Source organism: Taurulus bubalis (assembly GCF_910589615.1).
Source record: "Taurulus bubalis genome assembly, chromosome: 2".
In the NCBI taxonomy this organism is placed as follows: Eukaryota; Metazoa; Chordata; class Actinopteri; order Perciformes; family Cottidae; genus Taurulus; species Taurulus bubalis.
This window is the reverse complement of record NC_136590.1, coordinates 4,883,224-4,902,879: the sequence shown is the minus strand read 5'-3', so window position 1 is coordinate 4,902,879 and position 19,656 is coordinate 4,883,224. Positions and strand designations below refer to the sequence as shown.

At 42.6% G+C, this 19,656-nt stretch overlaps 1 protein-coding gene across 1 annotated transcript in view; it reads right to left on the bottom strand.

The window, feature by feature from the left end:
• The window catches only part of myo1d (myosin 1D), a gene marked incomplete at both ends in the record, with an annotated part of 79,733 nt that overhangs the window by 18,967 nt on the left and 41,110 nt on the right, over nt 1-19,656 (bottom strand). The window contains 5 exons of the mRNA XM_079214093.1: nt 385-539; nt 8,307-8,420; nt 8,579-8,683; nt 9,593-9,731; nt 10,648-10,871. Of these exons, the coding sequence (XP_079070219.1) occupies nt 385-539; nt 8,307-8,420; nt 8,579-8,683; nt 9,593-9,731; nt 10,648-10,871 (737 nt within the window). The remainder of the gene's footprint in view (nt 1-384; nt 540-8,306; nt 8,421-8,578; nt 8,684-9,592; nt 9,732-10,647; nt 10,872-19,656) is intronic.

The window sequence follows — 19,656 nt, the reverse complement described above, 5'->3', positions numbered from 1 at the left end:
TAGATCTTATATTTTGAGTCTTTCTTTTAAAAGCATATTAATTATTTCAAACTCAGCATAAATGAACGTCATGAACACATGAATATAACACATTTACATGACTTTTCCAGGACTTTTCCAGGCCTGGAAATAACCATTTTAAAATTCCATAACTTTTCCAGGTTTTCCATGACCGTATGTGAACATGTGCTTTATAAACGTGTTCTAATAATGTTATCCATGGTTAATTCAGGTAGTTACTAGTCATTAGTTAAGTATTTTGTGTGACCCCAACTAAAGTGAGGACTATCTATGTTCTTATATTTAAAGCATTTAGAGACATTCAACACCTGAATAAACCTGTTTCTGTCGCCGCTTGATGCCCGTTGTCCCCCGACCGCTTACCTCTTGAAGTGGCTAAGTAGGGTGCCGACCAGCTCCCCGATGCGGCTCTCGTTGGCGGGCACCAGGCCCTGCAGGCACACCACGAGGTCCCTGCTGTCCTTGGTGTGGAACACGACCAGCTGGTCCTTCCCAGGGGACACGCTCACTCCCGTCACCTGGGACAGTGTGAGAGAGAGGACACACGATTAAACACAGATAAACATGTATGTATAGTCACATGACCAGCTGTAGATTAACACAAATACCAGAGGCACACGCACATATCAGGGAGTTTGAGGTGACGTAAACCCAGAGGACGTGAATTCTCTGAGGATGCTGCTCCAAGGAAGTGACTGAGTGACGTAGAGACCTGTCAATCACCTTGTAGCCCCGCCCTAAAGCATCCCCTGCTTTATGGCCTGTTTGACTCTAAATTACTATAATTTACTAAATGAACATCACGCTGTATTGAAGAAGACTTGAAACTAGAGATTGAGACATAAACTCATGTTTACAATGTTTACTGAGGGAATACATCAAGAGAAGTAGAGTCATTTATATATACTTCTATACAACCAGAGGAGTCACCCCCTGGTGGTCAGTACAGAGAATGCAGCTTTAACACATGAAGCATATACTTCTATACAAACAGAGGAGTCGCCCACTAGTGGCCGGTAGAGAGACTGCAGCTTGAAGACGCAACAGCATTGGCTTCTCTTTTCAGAATTGGATGTTGCTGCCCGATTTTGAGTATCAAATACATTTTTTTTGTTTGAGTTGGAAAAAAAACGTCAATACGTTGGTCAACAAGCTTTTTTTCCTACAAATAAGACGAGACGATGACAAAACTTTGACGATATCAACATGCAATATGGATGCAATAAAGTTCAATATATTCTGATGACTAAAACAGTTTTAATTAAAATCCAATGTATAATACATGTATGTGTTACCTACTTTAGCACGTGTAGCTTTTATTTTGCATGCTACATTAAGTATGAATATACCATTTTGTGTTTCACATTGAAACGCTTGTAAAAACGGAGCCAGCTCAACGTATACCACTGTTCTGGTGTGCTCAGTGTCTGGTGTCTGTGGTTTCTCCCACTCAAGGCCTAAATCAGCACTTGCAGTAAAGATTTATTGATCCACCTCCCAACGGTCCAATCGAATTTCCCCCACTCGGAGCTCCCAAACGACGCACCAACGGAAAGCCTCCAGGCTGAGAGGGGGGATCCCAGTTTTGCGGTTGGATTGTTTATCTTTACAGGTCTTCAAAGTCGAAACAACAGGATAAAACCAATATCCTCATAGGTAAACACCTCTCAGGAGAAGGAGCTCATTAAACCCCTATTCCTTTGTTTCTTACACCATTATCTCTCTTCCTTTTAGCTTTCCTCCGTCTCATTCGTCAATCCCGGCCTTCCAGCCGATCCAGACATTTATTTCTCTCTTAAATGTGTCTTCCCGAGCGTAGCTGCGGCGCTGCGTGTTGAGCAAACCGCCACAGGGCAGCCAGTCAGGTGCATTAACATCCACTCAGCAGACTGCAACGCAGAGACAAGTTCCCCATCTGGGAGGACGGGCGCAGACAGGTTGCATCCGCCGGCTAAACAACATAGTCGACGTATTCAGCTCCAACGTGACGCCCGCGACTTCCAAAAACAAACACTTCACGTAATCACCGTGAATTAAAGCCTACAGCCATGCCTCCCTGTCTAGCAACCCACCCGCAGTTAATTACATGGAGCCGATTACATTTACATTTATATTAAAGGCCTAATTGATTGGAACGACAGTCGCCGTTCTAATGAGTCGGGTAATGATACGTTCAGATTCTTTTCCTTGTCTAATTTTTTTGTCTCGATTCCCCAAATCAGTTTTACTCCGAGTATGAAATGTGTTCAAGGCGTTTATCTGTCCAGCCATCTGTTCAAGTGCTCGTCTGGCAAATGGGTGAAAACTTGAGGATGTTTTCATTGTGTTGAAAACTAAAAGGCCGCCGCACACCGAGAAGACGCTGATCTTGCCGGCTTATTGCTCGTCAGATGGGATCTTACATTAGAAATGTTAGATTGTGCAATATACATTACATTTTTAAGCAAATATTTCATCCAAGTTTTTTCCTTTATTTGTCTGATGGGATAGTAAACAGAATACCTTCGGGTTCTTAAATGCTGGTCGCTTTGTGATGGCCATGTTCACTATTTTCTTACATTACATGGACAAAATGGCTAATCAGTAGCTTAGTTAAAGTCTTAATTATGGTGCAAATGGGAAACAAATGCTAACGGACAAATTATGTATTTTAGAGATGCTGCTGAAACGGTGCTAAATAAAAATTTATTATGATTGTGTGGGATTGCCTCCACGTGGCTCTCAACATGGCGACGGCCTTGCCCAGCAGCTCGCAGCTAACGTGAGGTGCTAATGGTGCTAACTGCATTAACTGCGCTAACTGCGTTAACTGCTCTAACGGTGCTAACTGCGCTAACAGTGCTAACTGCGCTAACAGTGCAAACAACGACAACAGTGCTGACAACGTTTTATTATGTTTGTCCATCCTCTTTACACGACACGGGAGGTTTCTTCCACTGTTTTGAGTTCAGCATTTTGGCCGTCGCCATCTTGTTTTTATTTGCAACCAGTGAACAGGAAGTGACCATATTTGGACAGCGGAGAAGTGACGTAGACTGTATACGGCTTTGGTGGCGACCTGTCAATCACAAGGTAGCCTCGCCCTAACGCATACACTGCTTTATGGTCTATTTCACTCTAAATGGACTGTTTTTTTAGGGGGAATTTGTCCCTAATCATCCTGGATCATCCTGGATGACTCAAGGAGGACGTTACTCATTTAACATTTTTGTTTGGGAAGGACTGCTCCAACATGTTGGTATTTAGAAATGCCATGTTCCCAACCCACCCACCCACCCACACACCCACACACACACACACACACACACACACACACGGGTGTATTTTGGTGAAAGCGCTTGTGAGAGGACTACTTGATAATGTGTCGTGGTCGATGAGCGGACCGGACCACAGTGCTCTCTGCTCTGCGGTAGTCATGAGGACCGAACACGAGCAGCAGGTTCCCCCGGTGTATCTTTATATAACGCATCCCCACAGTCCTGTAAAGATAGATGTGGCGGGGTTAAAAAGCAGCGGGAGCAAAGGGTGATTAAGTGAATATGATATAATGAGCTACGCCGCTGTGAGGGCATCGGAGAGCCAGCCAGAGATGTTTACAGGGCAAAAAAAAACATCCGCCTCAGAGATGTTTGAATTTATGAACACAATTACGCTTCATCACCTTCTAATCCGGATCCCCTGTTCGGTGTTTTGCATAAATTGAGATAAAAAAAATAAATAAATCAGCTTCTAACCGACGGTTAAGAATAGGCTGCACATGTATACCGTTCATCTAAATAAACAAATGCACCCGTGTGTGGAGGAAGTAGGAGAAAAACTGAAGTGAAGGGATCAACGGGTGAATAAAAAGAAAAAGAAAACAGAGCCGCAGGGATCATGAATTAGCTTCGCCGGGGGGGGAGACAAAATAAAAGGAAAGGAAAAGAGCGCACATGCAGGAGAGCGATTTGTACATATGCCCGAACGACACCAGACATCAGCTGATCTACCCTGCCGCTCGGTATCCATGACAACGCTGTCTCCTGGGAAGTTGGCATGACAACGGCGGGAGGAGAGAAGCGGCAGCGCGAGAGCGAGCGAGCGAGAGAGAGGCGAGGTGGGGGTGGAATGGAAAAGAAAAGCTGGTGAAAAACAGGGAGACGAGTAACTGAAGCAGAACGGATGTTTCGTCCATTTCCTGCACGAATAAATACGTTTTATTCAAGAAGACATGAGTGGAATGAGCTCACTGTTGCAGCTGCTCACCGTGTGAATGCTTTCGGCGGCGAGCAGCCGGCTCTTTACCGTACAACCAACCGTGCATCGGGCCTCACGCCACCCTGCAGGAGCGGCTGCAAAGCACACGGCACCGTTAGCCCATCAGCGCTAATCAACAACAAGCTAACGGCTCTCTAACCTCGGTTTGATCTTCCCTCTCACCCACCTTTCTCACTTTTTCACCTTGACCGGCTCGCTCGCTCGCTCAGCTTGACATTTAAAAAGGCCCCGGTGTGACGGGTACAGCAGGCCAGCGGTTATAGTCAGCGATTCAATGGCGACTAAAGAGGATGAATGACTCCAAAATGCTGTTTAATTATGTACATTTTCTATATTTATCTTATCGTCAACAAAACCCCATGAAAAGACCGAAACCAACAATAAAAAAGGAAAATGTTACATCTTCAAAAAGGAAGCAATGGGGCTCAAACAGAGGAAATGGTGCCATTGTTGGGGACTTCTTTCAACGGCGGATGAATCCACATTTGATGCTCTAGTGGGTATTTGTGGCAGCAGGACGGTGTGTGTGTGTGTGTGTGTGTGTGTGTGTGTGTGTGTGTGTGTGAGAGAGATTGAGTCAGAATAAACTACAGTGTGTGTTCATGGTGATGAAGGAACAACAGTCACTGATGCGTGTTTAATGGAGCTCTGTGACTCAGAGGAAGAAGAGATATCAGGTTTTGGATCGACAGACTTGTTAGTCCTCGTTATTAATTGTTTTTTCGATAAAAATGTCTCTGCTGTAAATGTTTTTACGCTCCAGGACATCTTTGGTTATAATCATAGACCGCTTATAGGAAGTGGACACCTTCATCGTGACGTCACCCAGTGGTTTGAGAAGACATGAACTCATGTTTACAATGTTTACTTCTCCCTCAGTAGAGTCATTTATATAGACTTCTATACAACCAGAGGAGTTGCCCCCTGGTGGTCAGGAGAGAGAATGCAGCTTTAACACATGAAGCATTCACTTTTTAGACCCGGAGGTTGCTGCCTGGTTATCGTGTGTGTCGTGTGTTGTCTTACTCATGTTGTGTCACTGTCTGTGTGTGAAACAAACCAAACTACGTATCCTTATACAACACTGATGGCTCTCCATATGCTTGGTGTGTGTGTGTGTGTGTGTGTGTGTGTGTGTGTGTGTGTGTGTGTGTGTGTGTGTGTGTGTGTGTGTGTGTGTGTGTGTGTCTCCCTGAATGAACAATAACTAAAAATCATGCTGCTCTCTCTCTCTCTCTTCCGCTCATCTGTCTCAACTCCATCGCCTCATCTCACTCCCAGATGCGGCGCTACAGGCTTTGGGTGTCCATCTCCGAGCTCTCCTCTAATTTTCTCTCGTTGCTGTCAGATTGAACATCGGGGCGTCCCGTCACAGTTGTCACCAGCACACGCCGGCCTCAGATCTCGCTCATTTCACCGGGCGATGGATTAACGCATCGCTCCTTCACTTCCTGTCTCATTCCCCTTTACCTCCAAGAGCAGGGGTGCAGAAATACCATTAGTAGATAGTTTACGCATTCATTGAAAAGCTGCTTTCTCTTCTCTCTTCGTTCTCTTGAAAAGGAGATTTGGCGCTCCGCTTTCCTTCAACTGCACAAAACCTTTTGTGAGGATCTGTTTGATTTGTACGACTTCAAGAGAGAGAACATAGTGGCGCTTTTTAAAGGGCTGCTTGAGACTGGGTTTTCATAACAGCTATAATACAAGACTTGGCCATTATTTAAATACCAGTTCTTATATGAGAAAGCACTGTGTTCGGTATGCTTGCAGAGAGTAAAGGCTTTTACACAACAGAGGCGTTTGTTTCATGCGATTAATTTGCACGTTAATGTATTTTCTGCAAATAAAGGCATAAAAAAAAAAAGGTATAATATGTCGAAAACAGTCGTAAAAAAAGTGTAAAAAGATGAGACAAATTTACCAGTTAAATATAAAACACCAGCAAGGAGATGGTTAGCTTAGCTTAGCATAAAGGCTGGAAACAGGTGTAAACAGTTAGCTGGGGAACAAAATCTAATTTAACAAGTTGATGCTAGCCAGCATGAAAGTGAACCAGCAAATTCCCCTAAAAATAAATAACAACTGCAGCCTTTTTATTTCGAGATTTTGCAATTTGTGTGAGAAAATTGAAGAAAACAAGAGAAAAGAAAAGAGATTCCACCTCATATGCAACAGATTCTGTCAGTGATAAAGACAAAAACAAGTCGCATGATGTCCACACACACACACACACACACACACACACACACACACACACACACACACACACACACACACACACACACACGACAGCAATGCCATGGAAACAGCCTCATGTGCTGGGTGCATGTAGCAGCCTTAAAGGCCTATCATAGCGTGAATATGAATTAAAAGCACCCAATTGTAGAGCTGAAGGGGATCTTTGCATATTGATAACGCGCCGGTGAGATGTGGAAACAGAAGATAATACAGCTGCGACCACATCCAGCAGGATGCTCAGAAGCAATGTAAACCTCAGCCAGCGAGAAGATCCTGTCGTTTATGTCTCAGTGTTGCATGAAATGAACATTTACGGTCGAAGGGTTCAAGCTGGGCTGCAAAAAAATATCGTTTGGTCTGTAAAACGTCAAGTTGTATTGGAAAGACGACGCGAGAAAGGAAAGATGAGCAAATTCTCCCATTTAAGAAGCTAAGAGAACCAAATATTTACTATTTTTGCTCATTAAATGGCCTTAATGGTCAATTTATTATCTAAAAAGTTGATAATACGGTTTTCTGTCAAATCGTTAATCAGCTTATTGTCTTACGAAAGTTTTTATGTGGGACTTTTTCTTATTAATCATTTCTTGCAGGATAAAAAAAAACTATATACTGTACACTCTAATCCAAATATACATATTTAAATTCATATAATTATGTTAAACCACTTAAAAGCAGCTTCCCTGAAACCTCTAATCTAAAATATATATTTACATTATTTTGAAATCAGTGTTTTAAAAGCAACGAGTACTCTACTGTACATTTATAGAAATGTAAACAAAGTACTTATGAGAAGCGTGTTCCATATGAGCCTATTACTGCACTGGGTCTTCAATAATTAAACTATTCATACGTTTTATTGAGTTTGAGAGCGTTCCTCCTGAAACAGTGTGATGAGGCAGAAGTGGAGAAGTCCTTCAAATAACTGGACCAGACTTTAAATTACTGCCGCTTTAGGTCATTTTAAAATGATTTTAACACGTTTTTGGTGGTTGTATTTCTTCATTATAGTGTGCAGTGTTTTTTTTTTCATTTCTCCCAATATGATCTTTAATGGATTTGTACTTGCAACTCCTCATCAAACACTTTGTATTCCCTACTGTGGCCGTCACAAGTGAATATACAATATTATCTTGATATCTACAGAACATTCAATAATATGTTAAATGCAATAATAACAACACTTCTATCATTCTATTGAAGGTTTTGTTTCTTCTTTGTCAAATTAGCTTCCCACATACTGTGAGCGTGAGGAGGAGGAAAGAGAGTCTGCTCTCATAACTTCATGTATAAAATTATTAATTAGGAGTATTTACACAACATTCATATGTGTATTATTATTCATGCTTAAATATCATGGATATTGCCAATACTGGTATATCGGGGGGGACCTTCATGTGTGAATGAAGTCAAAAGTGTAAAGTATAGATTTGATGAGACGATCGCTTCTCTGAGTCTCTGTTTACAAAAGTTTATCAGAGGCAAAGAATCAGAAGATTGTTCATCTCATTTCATGAGTAAATATTTTGACGTGAAGTCAATATTCTTGTGCTTTTTTCTCCGCAGCTTTACCTCGAGCTCATATTCATTTAGAAGTGTGCATGTCGTTCAAATCCTGCATCCTAACCTGCGACACATCAGACTGAGTTTTAGTTTGAGGGATTTTCACCTGGAAGAGCTCTCCTTCCTAATAAGACAAAATATGAAACCTCTCTGGAAATCTGCAGTCAAATGCTTTGTGCAGCCGAGTCTAACGAGCCGCCCTGTTAAAGGAATGGAGTGCTCCCTACGTTGTAGAGAGGGATGCTCTTCATGGGCTTGTACTGCTTCAGGGGATCCATCTTGTACAGGTGGCGGTCGGTGATGAGCACGGCCCGGTCCTCCGCCTTGTGGAAGCGGTTGATCTGGGAAAACAAACGCAAAGCTCCTCATTACTCAGCCCGCAGGATAAGAGACGCGTCTCAACAGTCTGCAGGGTTTTGTTTGTCTGTGCAGACGGGGGCATGTTGCGACTGTGTGGTGAGGAGTGGATGAACGCTTTATAAAAAGTCTACTCCCCTACCTTGCGGACGTTGCCGGAGAACAAAATCCTCATGAATTTGTCTTTTCGCTGCAGCTCGCTGGAGACCAGCGTGAACGACGAGGCCGAGTCGGGGCTGTCGCGCTTCTGTCGGCCACAAAGCACACAGAAAAGATGTTAAAACAAAACGCTAATATAAAGGAACTCAGGACTATATCGGGTGGAAAAAGGTCCCCCGGTCTTATACGCACTCAAATTACATACAAACATATATTTACTCTCATTGCCCCAATGGGCCCCAACGAGACCTCACCTGAATGTTCTCTGTACTAAACCCTCTAACTTTATTCTGCTTCACTTTATCAAAGTCAACCTTTGCAGAGAGAATGTTCACATATTGTGCTATGATTTGGGAGAGGTGATTTTACTGTGACCGGAAGAAAAAGGATTCGGCCCCTATAAAACCCCTGAAACCACACAGACACACAGGCACACCCCCCTGGCGGCATGGCGGTTTATTGCAGGCAACGCATTCCCTCGACGCAGAACTCTGAATGCTCAACGACGGCGTCAGACGGAGAAGTATGAACTAGGCTTTACTCTTAACCAGTAACATACAGACTGATATTTACACATCTTAACAAAATCTCACATGTGTACCTTTTATTATAACACCAAAATTATTCAAATAGGCCTAGTGGTTGCAGAGATACGCCCTTTTTAGTTTGGAAAATATGTGTTTTTGATGCTTGAAACTCGCCTGGACAGCAAATATGAACCCGGTTAGCTTAGCTTAGCACAAAGACTGCAAACAGGGGGAAACAACTAGCCTGGCTCCGTCGAAGCTCTATGCTCAACACATTGCACCTAGTTTTCAAGTTAAATGTTTAAAAAAAGATATGTGATGAAATAAAACATTTATTTCTTTACTAAATGTGAGGTAAAGTAATTTTTTTTTGCATATTTAGATACCATATTATCAGAATAATATGGTGAATCACAATTGTTTTACCGTGACATGAACGTTTCTTATCGCCCCACGTCTACATTACTCACCAGGTAGTTTCCTTCCCAGGCTCTCTGCAGCCCCAAGTCGGCCCTCTGGCCCTTGAGGGCCTCCAGGCTGGCTACCTTGGCCCTCACCTGCAGGGCCTCCTCAGGAGAGAGTGCTTTGATCAGCGTCCATGCCCACCACCTGGAGGTAAACACAAAGAGAGGCGCTGAGAGCGGCAGCACGGTCGGGTCAGCGTCGGGCCCCAGCTGCACTGTACTTATTGGCCCTTAGCTCACACACCCGACAGCCAACTTCATTCTCTGGGAAGGCTAGTTTTCCTTCACATGGAGAGACGCAAAACAAACAGATGTCGGGATGAAAGACAGCGATGAGTCTTTGATGGAGGAAGGAAAATCAATGAGCCCAGTGTGAGCCCGAGGCCGGAGGAAACGTGTTCAAGTGGCTTCAAACGGACTCATCTGGACGTAAAATAACACTCGAGGCCCCGGCGCTCTCCAGCTGTTGGGGTCAGACCCACTTTTAGTTCAGCCAAGACAGGAAAGTGCTTTTCTTCAAAGTTTTCTTCAACATTTTTTTTTAAAAGAGCACATTTTCTGCCTTTGTTCTGAATAAATATGGGTAATAGGTTGTTTTTTTTTGCACATGGACACATAACAGCCTATAACATGGACACTGAATGCTCTACGCAAACAAAACAGTTTGAGAAGATGTAAAATAGGTTAAATTTAATTTCTGTAATCTCAAAAGCGAAGAGAAACATTATGAAAATTCAAGTATGTTTCTTTACTTTTTTGTTTTTACACACTGTTTTAAGCCTTTATAACATATAATAATGACAAATACTTGCCAGATTTTGACAGTTACATTTCTCCTGAAAAAAGGAGCAAAATAATGTTGCCAAAATAAGTTTTTTTTGACATATTTATTGATAAATAAGACACAAAAAGACCAGGCGGACTGTCATAATTACAGTTTTGAAAGGGTTAACAGTTTTAAATAATAGAGAATTCACTACAAATCAGCTGTGTTCTTTGTGTTCCAAAAGCAGGAACCGCTATCTGGGTCTCTCACTATTTAAAGGTAAAGTGGCCGCTACCTGTTGTAGATGCTCCTGAGGGCCTCTTCGAACTTGCGCAGGACTTTCGGGGGCGTCGGCCACTTCACGTGCCGGCCGTGGTCCTTCATGGACCGGATGTTTTTGAAGCGGCGGTTGACCTCGCGGACGTACGACCGGACCTTGTAGCGCCGGTACGCCCGCAGGATGACGAGCGCCGCTCTCATCCGCCGGTATCGCATTCTGGCGATGGTGCCCCTCCACACCTGCAGACGCAATGGACAGGTGAGCGACGACAAACAAGGAAGTGCTACAGGAACACGGCTGCTGCACGGCTCCTTGAAGGGTTCTCCAGGAATAAGTAGAGGTAAATATAAGAGACAGAATATGACTTTTAATCCCTGTAAATGGAGACAATTGGGTAAAAACATTTAATAATCACAACAAAACTTCCCCAGTTCATTACTTACATTAAGGCAGTACTTTTTGGTATTGCAAGTTTTCTAAAATTGTTATGTTTAAATTTAATTTTCATACAGTTTCAGGTTAGAAATCTGAACATTGGATAAAGCCAGGTTCTAAATATTTCTTTTTCATTTTGTTGACATATTAGAGAGGTTTTGACAGAAAGAAGTATGGATATCTCTTGAATCACTCCATAAATCAGAAAATATACAAAACACATTTTTCAAAAATATATATAAAAAAATATATATATACAAAACACATTTTTCATCATATATTTTGTCATAACATGTTGTATAAATCCGGCTGTGAATAAATATATGATCAAACCCCTCTGCAGAAACATTCAGAATATAGAGAGGAATGAAAGTTTAAAGTTTGGTGGATGTAGAAGCTGCTGAAGTGGAGATTTCTGGATCAAAATCTGAGAAAAAACTAATTTAGAGAAAACGGCCTTGTTGTTGAAGACTCTCCAGGTGAATAGGGTAAAATAATTAACTCATAGATATCAACATGAAACTTCCCCAGGTGAAAACTGACATTAAGACAATCATTTTTTGTATTGCAAGTATTCTGAAATGTTATGATTTGATATCCTAATGAGGCTTTATCTAACGCTAACCGTTGGTGACGCAAAAATTCAAAGTAGGAAAATAAAACACCTGAATGTGTATGTATGATGTTTTCTTTCCACTAGCTGGAGAGAAGACATTGCAAAATAGCGTGAAAAATAATGCGTTTTCCTGTAGTGTCTCCCTTTATTAAGCTGTCCTACATTACCCATGATGCACGGCAATAGAACGGGACCCTACTTTGGGCTCATCTCTGCAACTCATAACTGTGAGGACTCATGAAGACCTCGACGTACGGTGACTCACACTGACCTTTCTCTAAAGTGGAGTTCCACTTTTAGCTCTGGAGGAAGGAATGAAGGGACATTTTAAACTGCTGTATCTAGATTTTAATTATTTATTCGGTAGAACATCCACCGCTAACTCGGCTATTTTAAGCTCGTACGCACCGGTGGTAAAAAGCAAACTATAAAAGGCTATGACTTCTGCACTAAAATGAAAATAAAAGCACGGAATAAAGCCATAAATACACGGCTGCAAATTGCCGTAAAAGCTAATAAATAAATATATAAATGTGTAATTCAATGAGTCACATTGCTTTTTTCTTGGGGTTCGTGAAATAGTTTTTTCATTACTCACCATTAGAATTAATTACACATTGTTTATTTGTGATACATAAGTGCTCGTCATATTTGAATAATAAGGACTCAGACTGTGCCTGTAACCAAACCCAGGTTGAGTGGCTATAAGACCCCTAAACATGAATAATAGATGTAAGTGGGACCCCAGGGAGCCATAACTCTTGATCCGCCCTCACTAAAACCACCAGCATATGCTCTCCTCTTTCACCGTTTACGCCCTCTTTCTCTCACACACACAACTTCTATTTACACATTTATTTGGCTATATTGTACCAAAAATAATCCTAAATAATCAGCTCTTTTGTTCATTTAGTGCCATAAAACCAAAAGGCAATAACTGCACTGGAGGCGCGCTCCTGAATATCTTAGAAAGTGATGATGAGATCATGAATATTTCATCTTTCAGAGTGTGGCGGGGGCGTCGGCACATAAAAGGATTTTTAATTTTATTTTTGCATTTTTCATTTGCATATAAAAAATGTGGAGGAGGCGGTTTTCACCTGATGAGACTGGCAGTGTGATCATTTTAAGTCATGCACCAGCCGACTGAGTCGCGTTCTTTTCACGATGATAGCGTCCACGTCGCGTCCAAATTTGTGTTTTTGCCGTTATGTTATAATGTGAAATGTCACTTTTTTTTAAATCCACCTCCACTGGGTAGCCGTAACTGAATCATGTAACTTCAAAACACAGATTCATCAAGTGCATTAGTTCTGGGCTGGAAACAGGACGGCCTTCTGAGAAGAAGCTGCAGCATCGAGCCGAGATCAACGAGCGACGTTTATTTAACCGTGTGTTATGAGTCTGCTGATCTGAGATCAGAGTTGAGAAATCTGTCTCCGAGATGTCAACCGATACAGAGCGAAGCGCCCGGCCTCGTTTCTGTGCATACAAGCCCTGATTTCTTCAGAAATAACAACAAAAGACACAACTGACGAGTACAGAGTCCTTCGTATCATTTGTGCTCGTCTCGCCGTCTTTGTGATGGAAATCACGTCTCGCTGTGTGTTTTCTGTCACTTCTATCTGTTGAAAACAAATTAATGTGAAAGATGATTCATCTTGGTGATGCTTTGTATGCAGGTACCTGTCAGAAATGTTAGTTAATAGATAATAAAGCTCTAAAAAGTCCTTATAAAGATGCTTATTAACATTATGTATTAATGCAGTGTTAATAATAACCTCTTATTGTTTGAGGCATTTTTAGGCTTAAAATAAATTGTTAACAGTTTATAGATGTTAATAAAGGCCTTAAAGGTTATAGCATAACAACACATTTATTAGGTTTAACGCACAAACCAATTATATTATTGTTAAACCTCTACGAACCATTTTTGTTGCTTTATCAAGATTAAAACATACTTATTATGCATTTTATTACTAGTAGTTACCTATGCTCGTGAACAATGCCTTATTAAAAGGTGAATAAATCCCAAAAGTTGAATAAATGTGTTTGTAATGCTATTAAAAACAATCATAAGAAACTCATAATTTTTCTTAAGCAGTCTATAAACTGTATTAATTAATCTAATAATAACTACTAACAGTTTCATAGTCTTCACATATAATAATGATAAAAAGGCTAATTAACGTTTACTACAATAACCTTTAATTCCCTTAAACATAAACTGTCTTACAGCTGAAAAAAGGCTTTTTTCTCTGAGCTCATGCGACATTAAAGCGCCTTCATGTTCCTGTATGAAGACAGAGAGAACAGGCTGTATTTACTAAACATTTCTTCATGCTTATGCAAAGCAACCGGCATCTACTCACACAGAAATAGCTGCTCTAATCCGCTGTTATTTTAGGGCTCACATGTTGTTTCTCTGGCGAGATGGCAGCCGACGACCTCGTCCTCGGGTTCCCTTCATGCATAATCGATGAGAATAAGGTGGTGGGAGGAGGGAGGAGGGAACGGGTTTTCACCGAGTCGTCTCTGTGGTCGCGGTTAAAAGCTTCTTTCATTTAAATTGACACTGTATGCAGAGAGTTGGGGTGAATTAGGCATCGGGTCAAACAGAGCTGTCGACTAAAACCTGGTGCAGATGCTGGACTGAGTGCATTTAAAGTGGTATTTTAAACTTTTAAAGCTAGTAAATAGAAAGGATGTGGGAATGTCCAGCCATCCTGATTTAAACACCAATATATATTCTTTTTCATGTTTGACCTCCATTCCATTTATATATTATTTTATGCGTTTTCTATCACACGCAGCTTTTTCCTTCTATAATTTCTTCCAGGATTTTACTCAAATATTTGTATTTTTAGTGGCTAGCTGATGCCATTAGACAGGGTAATTATATATATAAACAAAACAAACCCTGTGGCATTCCTTCACTAAGACGTTATTTGTGCGGAAAGGTCAGTTATTACCGGAAATAAATCTTAATTGTCACTTTGATATTTACCATAATGGACGGTGGTTGTAAGTCGATGAGGATGAAGTTATTTTTTACAGAAAAAAAGTGCAGATACAGGAACTACAGAACTGTATTTGTACAGTTTGTCTCATTTTAAGGATTTATTTGTATTTTTGTCAATGATCGATTTTGTTAAACGACCCTTCACTAAGCCCCGCCCTCCCGCGGCTACGCCGTGGAGCCCACACTGTCACTAACTGCACTCGCTGAGGAAATATGATCACATTTTTTGGGAAGACGAAAGGCGATTTCAGACAGAATTGTCTACAACTTGTGTTTGAAGGATCTACGCGAGAGTCTTCGGAGCAGAGCCGGGTAGTTGTCCGACTCTTGGCGAAGAGTTGGCTGATGCTGCGCTCCGATTGGCCGGTCTGCGTTCAAGGGTTTGTGTCAAGTGTTAAAGACTTGGCTGCCCTTTTTTGGGATTGTTTTTGGGTTGTTGCAGCCCACGGTTCTATGACAATCATGTTGATGAAGGTCCAGGACCAACAAGTTGTAACTTTATATAAACTGACTATACAGCATTAATCTATATTCTATCCGATCCAGTGGACACATCGATAAAGCACTTTTGTCCTTCTCCATCCAGTGTAAGTATATTGTCCCCACACAGACAGAGTCTCACCCCATATGCGCTCACATAACACACAAAGCCAAAAAAAAGGAGGCCAAATCAGATTTCCAGCAAGAGCTCAGTTAAGATGTGGCCGGGATAAAACATCCACATGGTGCACGGGCCTCTGCCAGATCCACAACTGTGTTTATCTCAGCAACACATCACTAATTACACTGGATGCGCATGGAGCTGGAGGAGAGAGAGAGACCATAAAACATCAATGAATCAGATAACAGCAGACATAAAGTGTCTCCTCTGTCTTTGGAGCCTCGTTAAGGAGCCTGACAGGTGGGAAGACGGGGCCGTCCGGGCGACCACACGGGCCACAAACACACTTTCTGCTTCTCAACAACCTGGCGATGCAGACGGGCCGCGATGACGCTGGTGAGCTGATGAAGATGACACCAAGGTGGGGGGTTTGTGGGTAAATCAAGCCAATAACAAGGCCCCCGATGGTTTGCCCCCTTCACTCTCCTGGCCAATAAAGCCATCTGATCATCCTTTTTTTTTTTTAGAGACTCGTGCCATTCACGAAGCCCCGCCCCTCACCGCGCTCCGGGGACCCGGGATTTACGAGCTCATCAAAGCCAGATTGGGGATCTTTCTTTGCAACAAAGCAGGACAGATTGCTGGGGTTTTACTTGAGGAGGAGGAGGAGGAGGAGGGTTTGGGATGTTGAGAACACAGAGAGGAGACGCATGATCGTCTGGGACTGCAGCTCTAATAAAAAGGCCATCAACCAAACTGGTCCACTCCAAAAAAACAACCCTTCACATTGTCGTCACCTAGATGTGGAAAAAACAACAACAACACAAAACTACTCCCGACACGGAGAAACAGCTCTGCAGCATGGACAACTCCGCTGCTGCTGAACGCCTGAGTTTCCACGTCCTCCGAGGACATCAAGCTGCTTTTTCCGGCGACACGCTCGATGCACACGGACGGGCCGGAGGGAGGCGGGATCGAGAGCGTGCGGCGCGACTCGGGGAGGCGGCAACGTGACCGAGACACGGGGGCCGAGGCTCAGGCCAGCCGCTGTCATCATGGATCAATAAAAAGCAACAAGAACACCACAAAACATTGTGATGCGATTTCTTAAATCAGAACTCGCAGTAATATTTCAGCTTCTGGAGGGGTGAGACTCTGACCGCGTGACACACACGTGCTCAAAGCGCTGCCGAGAAAAACACGCTCACACAAAGAGACGCATCGACGACTAAACAATTAAATGAAACACACACACACACACACACTTATTTAGTAATAATTTTTGTTCAGTTGCTTACTAATTAAACAAATTGAAGACAATATTGTCAATATTTCTCAAAGTATGACATCAAAAAGAAAATCGACTGAAAGGCAGGTGTTTTTAATTCTATCAAAATGTTCCGTCCATTAATCAATCAACCATTTCAGCACTAAAACCATGGACAGCACCCAAGGGTTCATCAAATACTGTCAATGTCTCCCAGCTCACAATACTTTTTTCATATTATTAAAATAAAATGGATTTTGTGAGAATCTGGAGGCAAACTGTAAACTTTGTCTGTGAGCCACACATCCGTTGCCATGGAGAACCACCCACGGTTACAGTCTTTTAGGTGTCGCAGGATATTTTTAGGATTTTCAGTGTCCACATCTCAGCTTTCTCTTCAGAACAGAGGAGGAAGCTTTCCTCTTCTCAAAACCCAGCAGTGAGAAGTTAAACCACCCTCCTTTGATGTGCTGCAGTGTCGGAGTGTGAGTGTGTGTGTGTCTGTGTGTGCGTGTGTGTGTGTGTTGTTTTATAGTGCCGATAGATCTGGGTGATAACTTAAACACTTTGCGGGTTCAGAGGATTAGGGATCATGTTTCTGCGGAGGTCTAGCAGGAGCCGGATCAGTTCTGGACCGTTAAGCAAGGCGGCGCCGGCTTTGCACTAAGACGATCCACTGCAATGTCAGTCCACCCGAAAAAAAGAGCTGAGTTACTACTGCACAATTCACTGCATCGAGTTATCCACCGGGAAACAACACAAACAAACAAACTACACGAAATAAGACACTTTATCCTTTTAGGACATTTATTTTAGCTCCGGCTCAAGCAAGGCCGCTGAGACGTCTCATAAACCAACGGCAATACGGAGACTATGCAAAGCTTTTGGAAAGCAATTAAGGCGGCTGCTCAGACTACATGAGGGAGGGAGGAGGAGGAGGAGGAGGAGGAGGGTCTCTGTTCTCGTCATCGCCGCTGCTCTGACAAGCGGCCGACAGTTAGTGATGTGGATGGCTGAGCTGGAATTTATGAAATATTCATCTTTACACAGAAGGAAGGTGGGGGTGGCCTATGTTTAATTTATATCGTCTGAATTCATGTTGCCTCTTCTTTCTTTTTCTGCTTCCAGTGGCCATTTCTTAAAGTGGTAATGCTTTCAGATGGTGCTGCACGAGGCGGATGCTTCAGCGCTGCTGCAGGATCACATGCACTCCGGCCTGATTGCAAAACATCTCCTCGCCGCATTGTGGAGGTTGATTTATGTTGTTTAGTTACATTTTATACGTACGCCCTCTGGTGTTTGGGAGAATAATGCAACAAACGGCTTGTGCAACCTCTGTGAAGGCCGGTGCACCGGTATGAAGGGAGCATGACGGCACATGAAGAAAGAAGTGATGGAGAGAACAGCAGGATTAAAAAAGGAGCCTCCCTCCACTCCTCCTGTCCTAATCCTTTCCTCCCGCTACTCCACCCTTCCTCCTATAGGAAGAGAGGTTTTGCTAATTAAAAAAAAGGGTCAAATAAGACCGTAAAACACAATGTTCTCCCAGTGGCGTGCCAGGTGCTGATAAGGGGGATTGCTCGGCCCGGCAGATCGGACTTGTTCCGTGATGTTTGTTGGCGCAACAGCGCGACAGCAGTCAAGTTAGATTTTCTGTGTCAGGGAGTGCATGCAGCACGAGGTAGCTGCATGCGTGCATGAGCGTGCATGAGCGTGCATGTGCGAGCTCTGCCTCGGCGTTTACAGCGGGCGAGATTACACACGCCGTCTCAGCTACACCTCTGTGATGTTTGTTTGTTTGTTTTTCCGCTGGTGATTCCTCTGAGCGTTCCCTTCGCTATGGAGGCCTGCTCTTCCTGCTAGACACAAGATGGGTTTCTCCTGAGGAAGCGCTGGAAGGAACACTACGCGGGATGAGCCAACGGAAGGTCATGCAGATCAATACAAAAAGGTCGACCAATCAATCTGCTAAAGGGGTTAATTAGGCTGGAAAACCCCACTTTTAAGTCTGAGAGATTGGAGATACTCCGTGAGAAAGCACGAGGAATCTGAAAACATGAATCTTATATAATGATATAATGGTTGTATAGAGGCGTCAGTCGCATGGCTCCCAGGTGGAGGATGTAGTGCTTCAAGACGTTAACAGGGACCAGAGATAGCATGCAGGCGGTTTGCACGGTGCATCTGAAGCAGCATGTTCACCGACCCCATGCCGCCGTCTGTCAAAGTAACCGCTCTGTACGCCGCGATCACACAGAGAAATCTCCTCCTCCTCCTCCTCCTCCTCCTCTTCCTCCTCCAGAAGGAGTCGTCACGCCACTGTCGCACCGACTACTGACTGCAGAGACACAGTAGCGGGGGATCAATACTCAGATCGGATTTTAAAAAGTGTCTAGCGGAAGGAGAAACTGAAACATGAGCATCAAACAAAACTGCAAATGTGATAAAAGTGATTCATATCAAATGAGACGCATCATAGGGGCCAAACCCAGACAAGCTTTACTCACAGGGAAAAAGTCTTGGTAATAATAACTACACGCTATTAAGCATTAGTTAAGCATGAGTAAACACTTAATTCATCATTCATAAAGCATTGTTCCTACATGAACACTCATTAGTAAGACAGTTATTATAAATGTTTCATTCTTGATTAATAAGCTTGACTATTATGCGTTTCATGATTGGGTTTTCATACTTAAAAAATGACGGATTCCCCATTTGTAAATTAAGTATTCAGGACTTTTTAGATGATTAATAAGATAATTTATAAAGTGTTAGTAAATGACAAACTCATGCTAAATAGCGTGTAGTTTTTATAAAGTGCTACCAAAGTCTTTGCAGTAATTGTTCACATTCAAGTGTTTTCAAATCATCTTAAATTGGTAACATATGAACGTATACACTTCCGTGTTCCATAATTATAAAATTGAATCCACTCCCAACTTTACAAGAACTGTGTGCGGGCAAAAAAACTTCACCTGAGAGATAAAAGATTAAATCAGCTCCGAAAATACCTCAGTGCTCGTATAAACATTTGAGTCTCCGAGGTTACTGAAGTGTCAGGGAGAATCTGCAGTGTACGT